At 43.7% G+C, this 13024-nt stretch overlaps 1 protein-coding gene across 2 annotated transcripts in view; it reads right to left on the bottom strand.

Annotated features, from left to right (window-relative positions):
* sorl1 (sortilin-related receptor, L(DLR class) A repeats containing) overlaps nt 1-10471 on the bottom strand; it is a 98656-nt gene extending 88185 nt beyond the window's left edge. Inside the window, exon 1 of one of the 2 annotated variants that reach the window (XM_080888095.1) lies at nt 9913-10471. In XM_080888095.1, the coding sequence (XP_080744221.1) occupies nt 9913-10233 (321 nt within the window). In that variant the 5' untranslated portion in view covers nt 10234-10471. The remainder of the gene's footprint in view (nt 1-9912) is intronic. The other variant, XM_080888094.1, reaches the window with a different exon arrangement.
* Nucleotides 10472-13024: the final 2553 nt, after the last annotated feature.

Consider the following 13024-nt stretch of genomic DNA (forward strand, 5'->3'; position numbering starts at 1 on the left):
AACACTGAAATGCAGGCGGCTCATTGGTCAGATTAGTTTGCTGAGTGTGACTAGTGTGAATGCTAGCAGCAGAAGCCTTCTTTGCAGGTTAGCTTCCAGCACTGAATGAGGACCAGCACTGTGCTGCAGCCTACAAAGAAAGGTTGATTTTCTACATCAAAGCACTGCCGACCAACACTGGTTACTGTGGTTCTCATCTGTTTTACTTCACAGTTTTTTTCACAACTTCCTGAGACAGAGGCTGCTGCATCCTGCCGTACAGATACATAACAATCAACAGACATTAAGAAAATATGAATAATCACTTTAACTGGTGAATATCTCAGGTGAACACCAACAACTGATCATCTAATGTACTAGCCGTGCACACCACCAGACAGTAATCTATGACAACATGTTTTATTTCCTCTCTGTGTCAACGTCTCAGTGTATGTTTAAAAAACAAAAAACCTGTGACATGGGTGTGGGAGAGCCCCACCGCACCTCAGTGAGGTTTGTAAGTTTGATGTTTCCCTTACTCTCAGCCTGAAATTCAAACTAACGATCCAGCTGAGCACAGAACCATCCAGGAAGTGGATTGCAGGTTGTAGTGCATGCTCATGTCAGTCCTTAAAATTATGTAATATTAGATAATATTAGATGTGTTTTTAACAGTTTGGCTCATTGCTGTGCATTGAAAATGAGACTGTTGATGGGAGCATCAAGTTAAAAATGATTCTCAGCAGACGCAACAGCAAAGCTGGTCAGAGAAGAATAAATGCAGAGAGACCTGCAAGGAAAACCAGCTCCAGAGTGTACACGAATCACACTGGACCAGTCCCGACCAGTTTGGCCATTTCAGCATCTGATGGGTCCCTTATCTTTGTTAAGCTCTGCTGCATTGATATCCCCTGAGAAATAAGAAGCATTTGAGACTCTGCCCCTCTCCAGGCAAACCATAAGACGGATCGAGGACGTTGCAGGAAATCTGGAGCTTTGTTTAAAAGCCAAGCAGATCATTCTGACTTTTTATTTTTGGCTCTGGACGAGACCTGTGAAGTCCATGACTAAACCCAGTTACTCATATCCCAGCTTGCACATGTGATAACAATGAGTTTGAAATTACAGGGAGATGGCAGAAATGCACTGAATCAAAGGGACTATGACAGCATGCTTGGTTACACCTGACAAACAGTCACGTGTTCCAACCGATGGGTGAATGTTCGACTTTTCAACCACGTAAAGATAAAGAGACTGAAATGAATGGAGAAATAAAATTGGAGTTTTTGAACCGTATTATACATGAGGAGGTGCTGTGTCGGTCAGTGCTAAAAATTAACCATGGTGTTGGTGTTGTAATTATAATAATTCACTTGATCAGGACAGAGGACTTAATCACAGTCTGGTACACTTTGGGAGACAGAAGCCACCCCTCAGCTGTTAGACGGCTCAGCCTGGACAAAGTAATAAACAGAGAGCCGAAATGTAAGAGTTTTGTGAAAAGCAAGATCATGACATTGTCTTCTGCTTCTGAGCGCTACGCAGATTTGGCATTTCCTGTTGATACGACTGTGCTTCGAATTTCCACATCAGACAGTGATGCTGACTTTAAAGTACTTGTTCAAGCCCAAAACAGACTAAAGAACAGCTCTAACAATAAAGCTTCTTAAAGTTAAAAGTCATTGAAATTTTAAGGCTTCATTTTGATTAAATGCTGATAAAACGTTGGCATTTTACTATACCCTAGTATAGTATATACCTTTCATTGCCTAATCGTAACATCTGTTCTTACCAGTAACACTTTATGTAGAGATCAAATTAATATTGAGCAGAATTGAGTTCAGCTTATTGGTTTTGCCCTCCACAACATTCGTGGTTCATCTTGTGGTCCCTTAGAAAAATTAAATTCAAACTGAAGGTCAAGCCTTCTTAGCAGTTTCAGACCAATTTCAACAGTTATTGAAACATATCTTCCTACTGGAGCAGCAACTGGACCAGACGATATCCCAACCGAAGCAGACGCAACAGCAAAACTGGTCAGAGAAGAATAAATGCAGAGAGACCTGCAAGGAAAACCAGCTCCAGAGTGTACACGAATCACACTGGACCAGTCCCGACCAGTTTGGCCATTTCAGCATCTGATGGGTCCCTTATCTTTGGATGGCCATTCCCGGTCGCTTCTCGGGCGACCGGGAATGGCCATCCTGACAGAATTGTTTAACAAGACTTTCAACACAGGGGAAGTCCCGAAGGTCTGGACAACCAGTATTACCAGTATTACCATACCCATATGGAAGAACAAAGGGGATGTAGCCGAATGCTTAAATTATCGTCCTATTCTCCTACTATGTCACACGGTGAAAATATTCGAAAGAGTCATCAATGCACGTCTTCGGGAAATTGTCAACGTCACCCACAACCAAATGCGGTTTCGTGAAGGGATGCGGAACAACTGACGCTACACGCTGCCCGCCTCCTGCTGGAGAAGCAAAGGGAAAAGAACAAGACGGTACAGCCTTCCTAGACCTTGAAAAGGCTTTCGACAGGGTACCCCATGACCTCATATAGCACTTCTTAAGATCGCATGGTGTCCCTTAGGTGTATGTCAAATGGATACAGCTCCTCTATGACAACGTCACCAGTTCAGTCCGATGCGCCGCTGGACTATCACCTCCCTTCCCAGTTAGCGTCGGAGTCCACCAAGGATCAGCTTTATCACCCCTCCTCTTTATCCTTTGTATGGATACCATCACGGCTAGGGATGGGTATTGATAAGATTTTCACGATTCCGATTCCATTTTCGATTCTGTTTAACGATTCGATTCTTTATCGATTCTCTTATTGATTCTTTTTTAAAAGGAGAACACTAAAGTCGATTAGCTTGGAACTGTGTTTTATATCTTCTCTTTGAACAAGATAGAAATTTAGGAGTAACATGGCCTTACAAACCCAACAGTGAGATCTTAAGAGATCCAGCCTACGGCTCTTCAATGGGGTGTCACAGGGTCCCCAGGAAAAAAAAAGTATATGTAAAATAATAAAATAAATATTCTCCTGTAGCAATAACAAAGTTTAACATAAATTATTCTGTAGCAATTACACAAGAATATCCAGTAATGTCCTGCCTACAATTAAACACATTCACTTACCAAAGTGAAATCGGGGGCATCTGCTGTGGCAAATGGGTGGAAGCCTTTGACCACAAACTTAGACACTGCTGGGTGACATTCGTCTATCCTGGCCTGAAAGGAGACGCTACCGGTAGACTGCAGCGAGAACTGCCAGCATCTGAGCCAGCCAGACTCTGTCTCTCTCATCATGGTTATCTAAATGCAACGCACAGTAATAGCAGGTTTTGTAATAAGGTAAATCGCGCTAACATAATATGCAATGCTAATTGATTAGTTACCTGCAGTATTAACGGGAGAGGACGTGGAAACGCTACCGCTGCTGCTGGGTTGAGCTTCGCTAGTCCGGAGCGGATCAAAAACACGACATTCGTTGAACGCAATCGCGTGTTTTTTGAGCAAATGCTTTTGCATATTCGTAGTGTTTCCTCCCTTTGATGAAATCTCTACTTTGAAAGTATTGCACATTGCCCTGTTGTCATCCTTTCTCATAAAGTGTAACCAAACTTTTGAGCGTTTGTGCCGCTCAGGCGCCGTGTTTCCTACTGGGTAAAAGACGCTACTCAACGTGATGACGTCATTCGGGGCGACTGGAATCGATAAGGGAATCGTTTTTAAAAGTGGCAAACGATTCCAAGGAATTGAAACAGTGGGAACCGGTTCTCAACAAGAACCGGTTTTCGATACCCATCCCTAATCACGGCCGACCTCCAGTTACCTCATCCATGGTCTCTCCTCTTTGCTGATGACGTATTCCTCGCCAGCAAAGACAGAGAAGAGACTCAATTCTGGAAGACCCGGCTCGATGAATATGGTATGCGGCTCAATACAAAAAAAGACCGAATACCTGGAAGGAGGCCCCCAAACTGATGGCATCGTCATAATTGACAACGAAGAGTTGAAGAAGACAGAAGAGTTCCGCTACTTGGGCTCAGTTATCAGCTGCGATGGAAATATCCCCTCCGATGTCCGAGCACGAATAAATGCAGCCTGGTTAAAATGGCGACAGGTAGGGCTGGGCCATATCATACCGTTCACGGTAATACCGGTATAATGTTAGGCAACGATAAGAAAATGAAATATTGCGATAGAATATGGGTAAAACGTGCATGTGCAGTGCCTTTGTTTTCAAACGCACATGGCGGAAAAAGCATGGAGAATGAGAAGGGCGAAAGCGGATCGTTGAATAAAACGGATGAACCAGAATTGGTTTGTAAAAATGCTGCAACTTCAGTGGTTAAAAGTACCATCACTTCATGCAGATACCCTTTCGGTGCCAGCTGCGGTCGCAAGGCTGGAGCTGAACAACAACACCCTGATAATGATGGTGTTTAGTCTGTTCCTTCCCATTCCATGCAAGGCCACCTGGGTTGGCTGGAAGACTGTTTACTTATCCTGGCAGAGCGAAGGACACTGTCTCAGCTGAACCCTGGACACACAAACACACATACATATACACTGATATGCACACACTCATCCCCCCTCCCTTCCCAAACGCCTTCAATGCTTGTTCCCTCCTGGGAACACGGCGGGTCTGAGCCCGCGCTGGAATGGTAGCGCTGGGCAGGATGGCTGCTGTGTTTGCTTCGGATTACTCCTCACCCCCCACCCGACCCTGTGGGTTGTCATGTGTTCCATAATGTTGTGCTGTGGACATTTATGTGCTTTTTTGTGCAGAGGAGTTTTTTTTGTTTCCTGTTCTCATGCTGTCCTCCCAGGAGCCCAGCATGAGTAGAGGTCTCTTTTTTTTCCTCTTGTACTTTCCCATTGTAGTGTATATTTCAGTGTTTTTCTGTAACGCTACCGGTCTCCGACCTGTATCCCCATGGGGGGGGGGTGTCCTATTTCACTGCAGGGCAACTTGCACGTGGCAATTAAAGCATTGATTGATTGATTGATTGATTGATTGATTGATTGATTGATTGATTGGTGTGGAACTGGTTTGGTGTTTGTCCGTCAGATACACAACAAAGCACTATTTTTGGTAGAGCATGCTAGCAGGCCGTTGTTATTACTGTGTTTTTTGGAAAAATACGGCACACTTAAAATCAATCATTTGGTTTTTCTAAAAATCGACAGAGCCCCTTATAATCCCGTGTGCCTTATGTATGAATTCTGGTTGTGTTTACTGACCTCGAAACGATTTTATGTGCTACACATAATCTGTCAAGTATTTTAGTACGACTTTGCTAGCTACGAAGCCGCACCGCTTGATAGATTGTGGGAGCATTACGGCTATTGTAGGCAGGAGCCTCATGGAGTGATACATACTGTTCTTCAACATAATATTACCGTATTGTGTGTATAACCTCTTTTTAAGTTTTGTGGATATTATACATGGTTATGCTGAGGATATGTCAGCCAGTTTACACTGGAAATGCCTTTTGGTCAAACTGTCAGCGAGGAATTTGCATTTGTACTGTTTTTTGGGGTTTTTTGCACTAATAAAGTTGTGGAGTTGTAAAGTATTTTGTCTAGTGTCAATTATATCGTCAGTTATATCGTTAGTTATATCGTTATTGCAAATTTTCAAATGTATATCATGATAAATATTATTGGTCATATCGCCCTGCTCTAGTCACTGGTGTCCTTTGTGACAGAAGAGTGCCAGATCGACTTAAGGGAAAAATCTACAAAACGGTGGTTGCCCAGTAGCCCTGTATGGCTCTGCATGTTGCCCGCATTGACCACACATGAACTGGCCCTAAACACCATGGAGATGCGCATTCTCGATGGAGCCTGGGAATTACAAGATGGGACTGTGTTACGAACAAAGACATACGGAAGCGACTAGGTGTAGCCCCAATTAAGGAAAAGATGCTTGAGTCCCGCCTGAGGTGGTATGGACACGTGATTCAAAGTGATGAGAACTCTGTAGCAAAAACGACTATGAGGACCGACCCAGAAAGACGCCGGCCTCAAGGCAGACCGAAGAAACAGTGGATGGACAAAATTTAGGAAGACATTAAGACCGTCAACGCATCACCTGAGGACACCTTGGACTGAACCAAGTGGAGAAACCTTTGCTGAAGAGCGGACCCTGCACCAGCGGGAACAACGCCATTTAGTATTTAGCCATTAATGCAAAGTTTACAGCACAAAGCAGGAATGAAACCAGCACAAACAGACTTCAAAGCCATCACCACGGTGATTCTACTTTAGAAACCAGTAGAAACAGTTTGGTACCTGTTGAAGTTGGAGGTGAGTCTGCAGGGCTGGGTCAGCTTTAACATCACTCTGGATTCTTGGCTAGCTTAGCCTCAGCATGCCGTCTGTGCAGACGCTTGCACAGAGCGTTTGCACTTCACCATCGTCATCATACCTGTGCTCTTGACCCACTATTTTCCTTCACTGGTACATGAACTGAAATCACTTGTAGTGTATAGTGAAGTGCAAGTGGAACGGATAAATCGATAAACAGACTAAAAATTCAAAGAAACTGAACTACCGAGAACTGGGTCGCTACAAGAACCGGTTCTCGATTAGCATCCCTACCCGTGATGTCATGTGATCAGGGTCCTGCTGGCTGTGCAGCATATGAGGCTGAAAACTATAAGAGACAGAGCTACATTGGCCCCCAGACTCTGGAACTCTCTGACAGCAGTTTGTACAGTTTTATTTACTTTAACTTTACTTTTAATCCTGACCTGAAGCAAACAGCTAGAAGAAGAATAGAATGGCTTCAGGACAATGAGTGACAGTCCTTGAGTGGCTGAGCCAAAGCCCAACCCACAGAGCATCAGTGGAAAGAAGGGTTGGTTGATTTAACCTCAAAGTTAGATCAAGTTAATTTTGGCAAAATCATAATATTACCATAATGATATTTTTTACGACACTTTTATACCATGTAAAACGCTGTAGTGCTGTTATGATCGATCATAATAACAGAGGCATGACTAATGCTGTTCACAGACAGACAGAAAACACTGCTCAGATCCAGATGTGTGAACCTGCAGCGCCTCAGGTGCTGAATTACGCAACATTTTTTTAACTTTGACAAAAAAAGTGTAATTCTACATAGTTTAAGTGTCCCGTAAGTGGTTTTAAAACCAAATACACTCTAGTTCGAGGTTATCAAATATGAAAAAACAGAAACCTAAAGACTAAATAAGTGAGACTCTGCAGATCAATGAATAATAAAAAAAATACCTTGAACACATTTGCAGCCTAATAAAATCTTAGCATTTTCTATTTTTTAATAACTTGAGTCCTATCGTGAACTCCTGGGTGTTTCTGCATTTTTATCAATTATTTAATATCAATTTTAGCAAATCAGACAAACTGCAGCTGTTTGAAGTGTTGCACTTCTAGGACAACACACTGTTTCAAGAGAGCATGTGAGCGCTGAAGCAGGTGGGTTGTGTTAGAAGTTTAGTAGGAATTTTGCCCAGTGAAGGTCCTTAGATATGAAGACTTACTAAGACTGGGAAATAATGATAGCACAGCTTTCAAGCTTTCACCATTCTAGCTTGGTCATGGCTGACACAATGAGGGAAGCTTCCCGCATTCGGACACAGAGAAAATACATTGAAACTTCCTGCCGTGAACTCTGGTTTGACATAAAGCTGCCATTGTCCACAGCTCCATCTGACTTTCACATTAATGCCATCATCCAAACCTGTGATATTCTCATCTTCCAACAGTCGAGGCTGATTAGGTGAACAGATTCACGATCAAGTATGCACACTGCACCCAACTCAGACAGTCATTACCTCTAATTACAATGCCTGCTCGAGGACCTTAACAAGTTTAGTCAAACCACTACAAGCCAACGGGGACAGCGAGCTGAGGAGCAAACACTCGACCAGCCAACCTCCTCCAGCCTTATCGTTCACCAGTGACAAAACATGATCCCGATGTGACTCTCTGGAGGCTATAGCTGTGTTTTGACTGAAGGCATCCCCAGAAGTGTCAGTCAGCACGAGAAAGCAGCTCGATGACAACTCGTGGACACGTCCATTTGCCTCTCTTCTCTCGTACAAAGCATTCGTTGGGTTTTTAAACAGACACAGATACTTTTGTCTGTTCCTTGAAAACCAATATATACATTTTGCCACCGATTAAACACTAAACAATATTTGTTTTCACACTCCAACTTTTTTCTGCTGCTTTTTCAAAAGAGTAACTTGACTTGTTTCCTAAATTTACAGCCATTTGATTCTCTGGATCTTTTACATTTATCTGTATGCCTCATTGGAAAATGATCCTTATGCATCTTATAGTGAGCCTTAGCAGAGCCCCTCAGTTGATCCACTGTCTGACCAAAGGTGTTTTAGCTCTCTTCCCCTCCCTTTGCTCTGATTGGCTGCCCCTCACAAAGAATGATGTGGCAGGTTGGTGAAAATATGGAATATAATAAAAAGTTTTCTTTAAACAATGATGTTATGTTGTTCATCTTTCAGAACTGAACCCAAAGTTTTCCTGTTTACTATCATACTGCAGGACGACAGTCTACAGATTCTTACCTGCAGGTGTTCAGACTCCTGAACACTCAGTGACTGGGATCACACACACACACCTTCAGGCACCAAGTTACTTTTTGCACAATACTCAGTATTTAGCACATTTCCATTGCAGGCTCTTGTCTTGGGTTTTTTTTGCAATTTTTGCACATTGCACTTTACATAGTCCTGTGTTCGTCTGTTGTATGTAATATGTAGCGCCGCGGTCTCGGAGGAACGCTGTATCATCTCAAGCTGTACTGTACCATCTGTACATGGTTGAGATGACAATAAAAGCCAGTTGACTTGAAAAGGTTTCCAGCAAAGTTCATCATACTTGAAATAGAGAACCACGGTGATGAATTCCTTTTTCTTTAGTGGAAGTGAGCTGTTTTTTCCTGTCAGTTGTGTTCCCTTAGCACAACTGAAGCTGTAATGCTTCATTAAACAACCTTCATCATGCTGTCGTCTGTGCATGCTCAATAACTGTATAATCCCACAAGACAACAAAGAGTGCAATAGCATTATATTTATTACAATGCATTGTAATGAATACCAATGCTATAATAGCACTTAAGAGCACTGTAGTTAACCATTACTGGGCTCCACCTTCTCCTTAGCAAAGAATACTATGGGCGAGGGGGGCAAGGACACAGATAAGTGGACAAACCAATGCAGCAGCTGTGGAAGTGGCCCAAAGGTGCAAATCACCAGGAAAACATTTGCTTTTACATTTAGCCAAACTGAGGTCAGTGACCTGGGGTGTGGAGAGCTCCACGCATAATTCCACTTAAAATTTGGAATTTCTTGCTCTGTCTGCCTCCGTGGGCTCTTTGTATGGGATCCACGTTTGGTGATTTCACTTCAGCCCACCCCCCGGAGACGGCAGGTAAAGACACGGACATTTGTTTCGCACCTAGCGTTAGCACCAGTCCCCTTACACTGACACCAAACCCTCTGCCTAATTCACTTTTCTGGTCTTGTTACGCTTCCGTTCCCTGGCACGACAAAGGAGATGTTTCGGGAACTCCGTTGAACATACGCAGTGTCTTACTTTTGTCTCGTTTCTTCAGCGACAGTCGAAAGTGTCGCGGACAGGTTGCCGCTGACCAATTACATTCATTTGAATGAACGTTTAGTGAATTGTAATGTTACACTGCCGGTGTGACGTTTAAAGGCATCAGGTAAACCGACCCCCACACAACAGGAGCCTGCTTCAAGCATAAGGTGCAGGAATTGATGCTACTTCGGAAACAACAGTGCGTAATTTCTTTACGCCACCCATACCAGTAAGGTCAGGCTGAGGTGAAGCTCGATGTGCGCGTCAAAGTGAGCGGTATCACGCAGTTAATGCGTTATATTACCTGGCCGTACACCTTTGGCATCGCCGGTTTACCAGCGCTCCGGCGACTTCGATGCTGCGGGTAGACGCTGGAGACCGACCCGCCTTCGATTCCACTGCGAGCGGGCAGATGCAGCGCTCGAGCCGCGGAGCCACCTCCATCTCCGTGCAGTGAAGCCTCACTTGCTTCTATTGTGAAAAATCCTCTGTTTTGCGGCAGCATGTAACGCTGCTCAGGATGAAGACGAAGAGTCGACGAGTTTATTCCTGCCACGCTGAGGACCAATAAATACAACAAACAGCGAAGAGAGGACAGCATCTCGCCCGCTCGTGATAACGCCATGTTTGTGTATGTTTTGCCTTTTGGATTAGGTAAGACCGAAGAGCTCCTTCTACTGGCAGCCACTGCTACATTCGCAAGCCATGGGAAATTTCAGGAAGTACCACATTTCTCAGCTTCAAATATGCTTTTGCTGGATCGGTATCACACGCAAAGGCTGTGAACAAGCCTCCCGGTGTCCACGCCATTTGTTTAAGGAGGCACACGAATTACACAACGACAACTCTGACAAATGCAAATAAAAAACAACGCAACAGCAAACGTTATAGCCTGCCTGGTACATGAACTGCTATGTAACACGTATCAGCAAGCAGTACTATCGTGTAAATTCTTTACTTCGCACAAACACATCAGCATCGTTTTTATTAGTGAAAACGGTGTTTTACAAAGGGGACATTTATGACGCTGTAGCGCACAAAACATTACAGAAATACAACCAGACCGTAAAGGTACCACTTACACCTCAACAATAAATATATTGTAGCTGTAGCACATTAAACGTTCTGGTGGTAAATTAATCTGTGACTAGTTGAGCTCTCATTAGTGACACAGTCTCACATTCACATTGTGCTTTTATTCATGGCTGAGGGCTTTGCCAAACAGTCAAACACACTCACAGCACCCAAAGACATTCAGTGTAATTTCATTCAGGTTTATTTGTATAGCACCAAATCACAACAACAGACACGTCAAGGTGGTTTATACTGTAAGGTGAAGACAACAGTATTCTGGAGAAATCCCACAACACTCAAATGAGCTCATAAGCAGGCTTCTTGCAATGGTGGGAAGAAAAGGAAGAAATCTCAGGCAGATCCAGGCTCAGGGAGGGGCAGCTATCTGCTGCCACTGGTTTGGGGGTGAGGGGGGAAAGAAGAGAAGAAAGAGATGCAGACTTACGTTCCACGATACCACACGGCAGGCCTTTATCTTTTGTCTTATTGCTCTGAGTTAGCTGTAGGGATCATTGCTACTCTCACATTTACATATAAAGCTCCATGGGCACCCAGCACTGATGACCATTGTCCTCACGCTAAGCAGCTATTGTTGCCACACAGTAAGAAGGTCCTGGTATTGAACTCACACAGACAGGGCCCTTTTGTGTAGACTTGGATGTTCTCCCTTAGCTTTCATTTTATGCAGGAGTTCCAGTTCTGCCACTCTCAGTAAATGAGCACAGTATGGTTAAGAAGTGAAACTGAGTGGGGGTAATCTTGAAGGAAGAAAATGTGAACAGTACTATGGAGGTGAAGAGAGTGTCGGAAAGGATCACGAGTTTGAAGCTGGAAATTGAAAGGGTGATGTTGAATGATGTCAGCATCCGTGCCCCGCAGGTTGGATGTTTGATGAAACAGGAATTCTGGAGAAATCGGATAAAGTGAACAGAGGCGATGAGGAAGTGTTGGATAGGTACGGTGTTAAGGAGAGTAATACAGAGGGACAGATGGTTGTGGATTTTACAAAATGGGTGGAAATGGTTGCTGTGAACACTGACCTTAAGAAGAGGCAGAGACAGGATAACATGAGAGTGGAGGAGGCTGCACACAGGTGGACTACATTTTTATGCAGAAGATAAAATCTAAAATAGACAGGAGACCACAAGATGGTATCAGGGGAGAGCTCGCTTGGTTGGTAGTCTGTAGGATGGCTTTCAATTCAAGAAGTGAAAGTGAATGAAAGCAGAGGAAAGGATTAAATGGTGAAAGCTGAAGAAAGACGAATATTACACAGAGTTCAGGGAGGAGCTGAAAAGCTCTGGGTGGGAAGAAAAAGTGTGACAATCAAAGAGATGAGTAGACGTGAGTACTGGGAAGCTAGGTGTACAACGAAGAGAACGGTGACAAAAGCAGAGGCTTATAGTGAGAGGTATGTTAGACTGACACTAAAGAAGGAGAATAGGAATCATTGGCTAGACAGAGAGATTAAGCAGCTTAGATTAATGATGAAGATGGAAATATGCTAACAAGTGAATAGTTCGAGGAGCTGATCAATATAGAAAATGAGAGAAAGAGAAGGATGGCTGAGGTCAGGCAGGCGTCTCTGTGGAGGAGGATATATGAAGATGACACTGAGATCTGTAATGAGCCTAAGGAGAGGCTGGAAGAGAGTCTGGAGCGGTGGAGGTATGCTCTGGGAAGAAGAGGAAGGACAGTCAGCACGAGCAAGACAGAATGGATGTGTGTGAGTATCGGGGAGAGAGGTGAAAGGTGAACATGCAAGGATAAATACTGAAGGTCTGAATAAAGTTTGGAACAAAGACGTTATTCTTGTTCTTCTGCTTTTGTAAACATCTACTGTGGATTTTAAGTCAGAATCAGAATCAGAATGGGGTTTATTGCCAAATGTTGAGCAGGTTTACAACATTAGGAAATTGCTGCGGTGCTTCAGTGCAAACATGGTGTCATAAATAACACTTAAATAGACATGGAAAAAAATAAAAGTGGGGATAAGAATTAAAAGTGCTACGTGGAAAGATATGTGCATGAGATATACACATGAGAGTAAGAATTAAGAGTGCTACGTTGAAAGATATATACATGAGTGCAGGTGGTGATCAGTGCCAAACATGGAATGATGCAGTGACACAGCGTAGGGTCATGTGTTGGTGGCGGGGACAATCATATGGTTATTGTTCATGTGTCCAACAGCAGAGGGGAAGAAACTGTTCTTGTGGCGAGAGGTTCTGGTGCGAATGGACCGGAGCCTCCTGCCTGAGGGGAGCAGGTCAAACAGACTGTGTCCAGGGTGAGAAGGGTCAGCTGAGATCCGAGCTGCACGCCGCAAGTCAAATAATCAA

The sequence above is a fragment of the Rhamphochromis sp. 'chilingali' genome, assembly GCF_963969265.1.
Source record: "Rhamphochromis sp. 'chilingali' genome assembly, chromosome: 8".
Lineage (NCBI taxonomy): Eukaryota > Metazoa > Chordata > Actinopteri > Cichliformes > Cichlidae > Rhamphochromis > Rhamphochromis sp. 'chilingali'.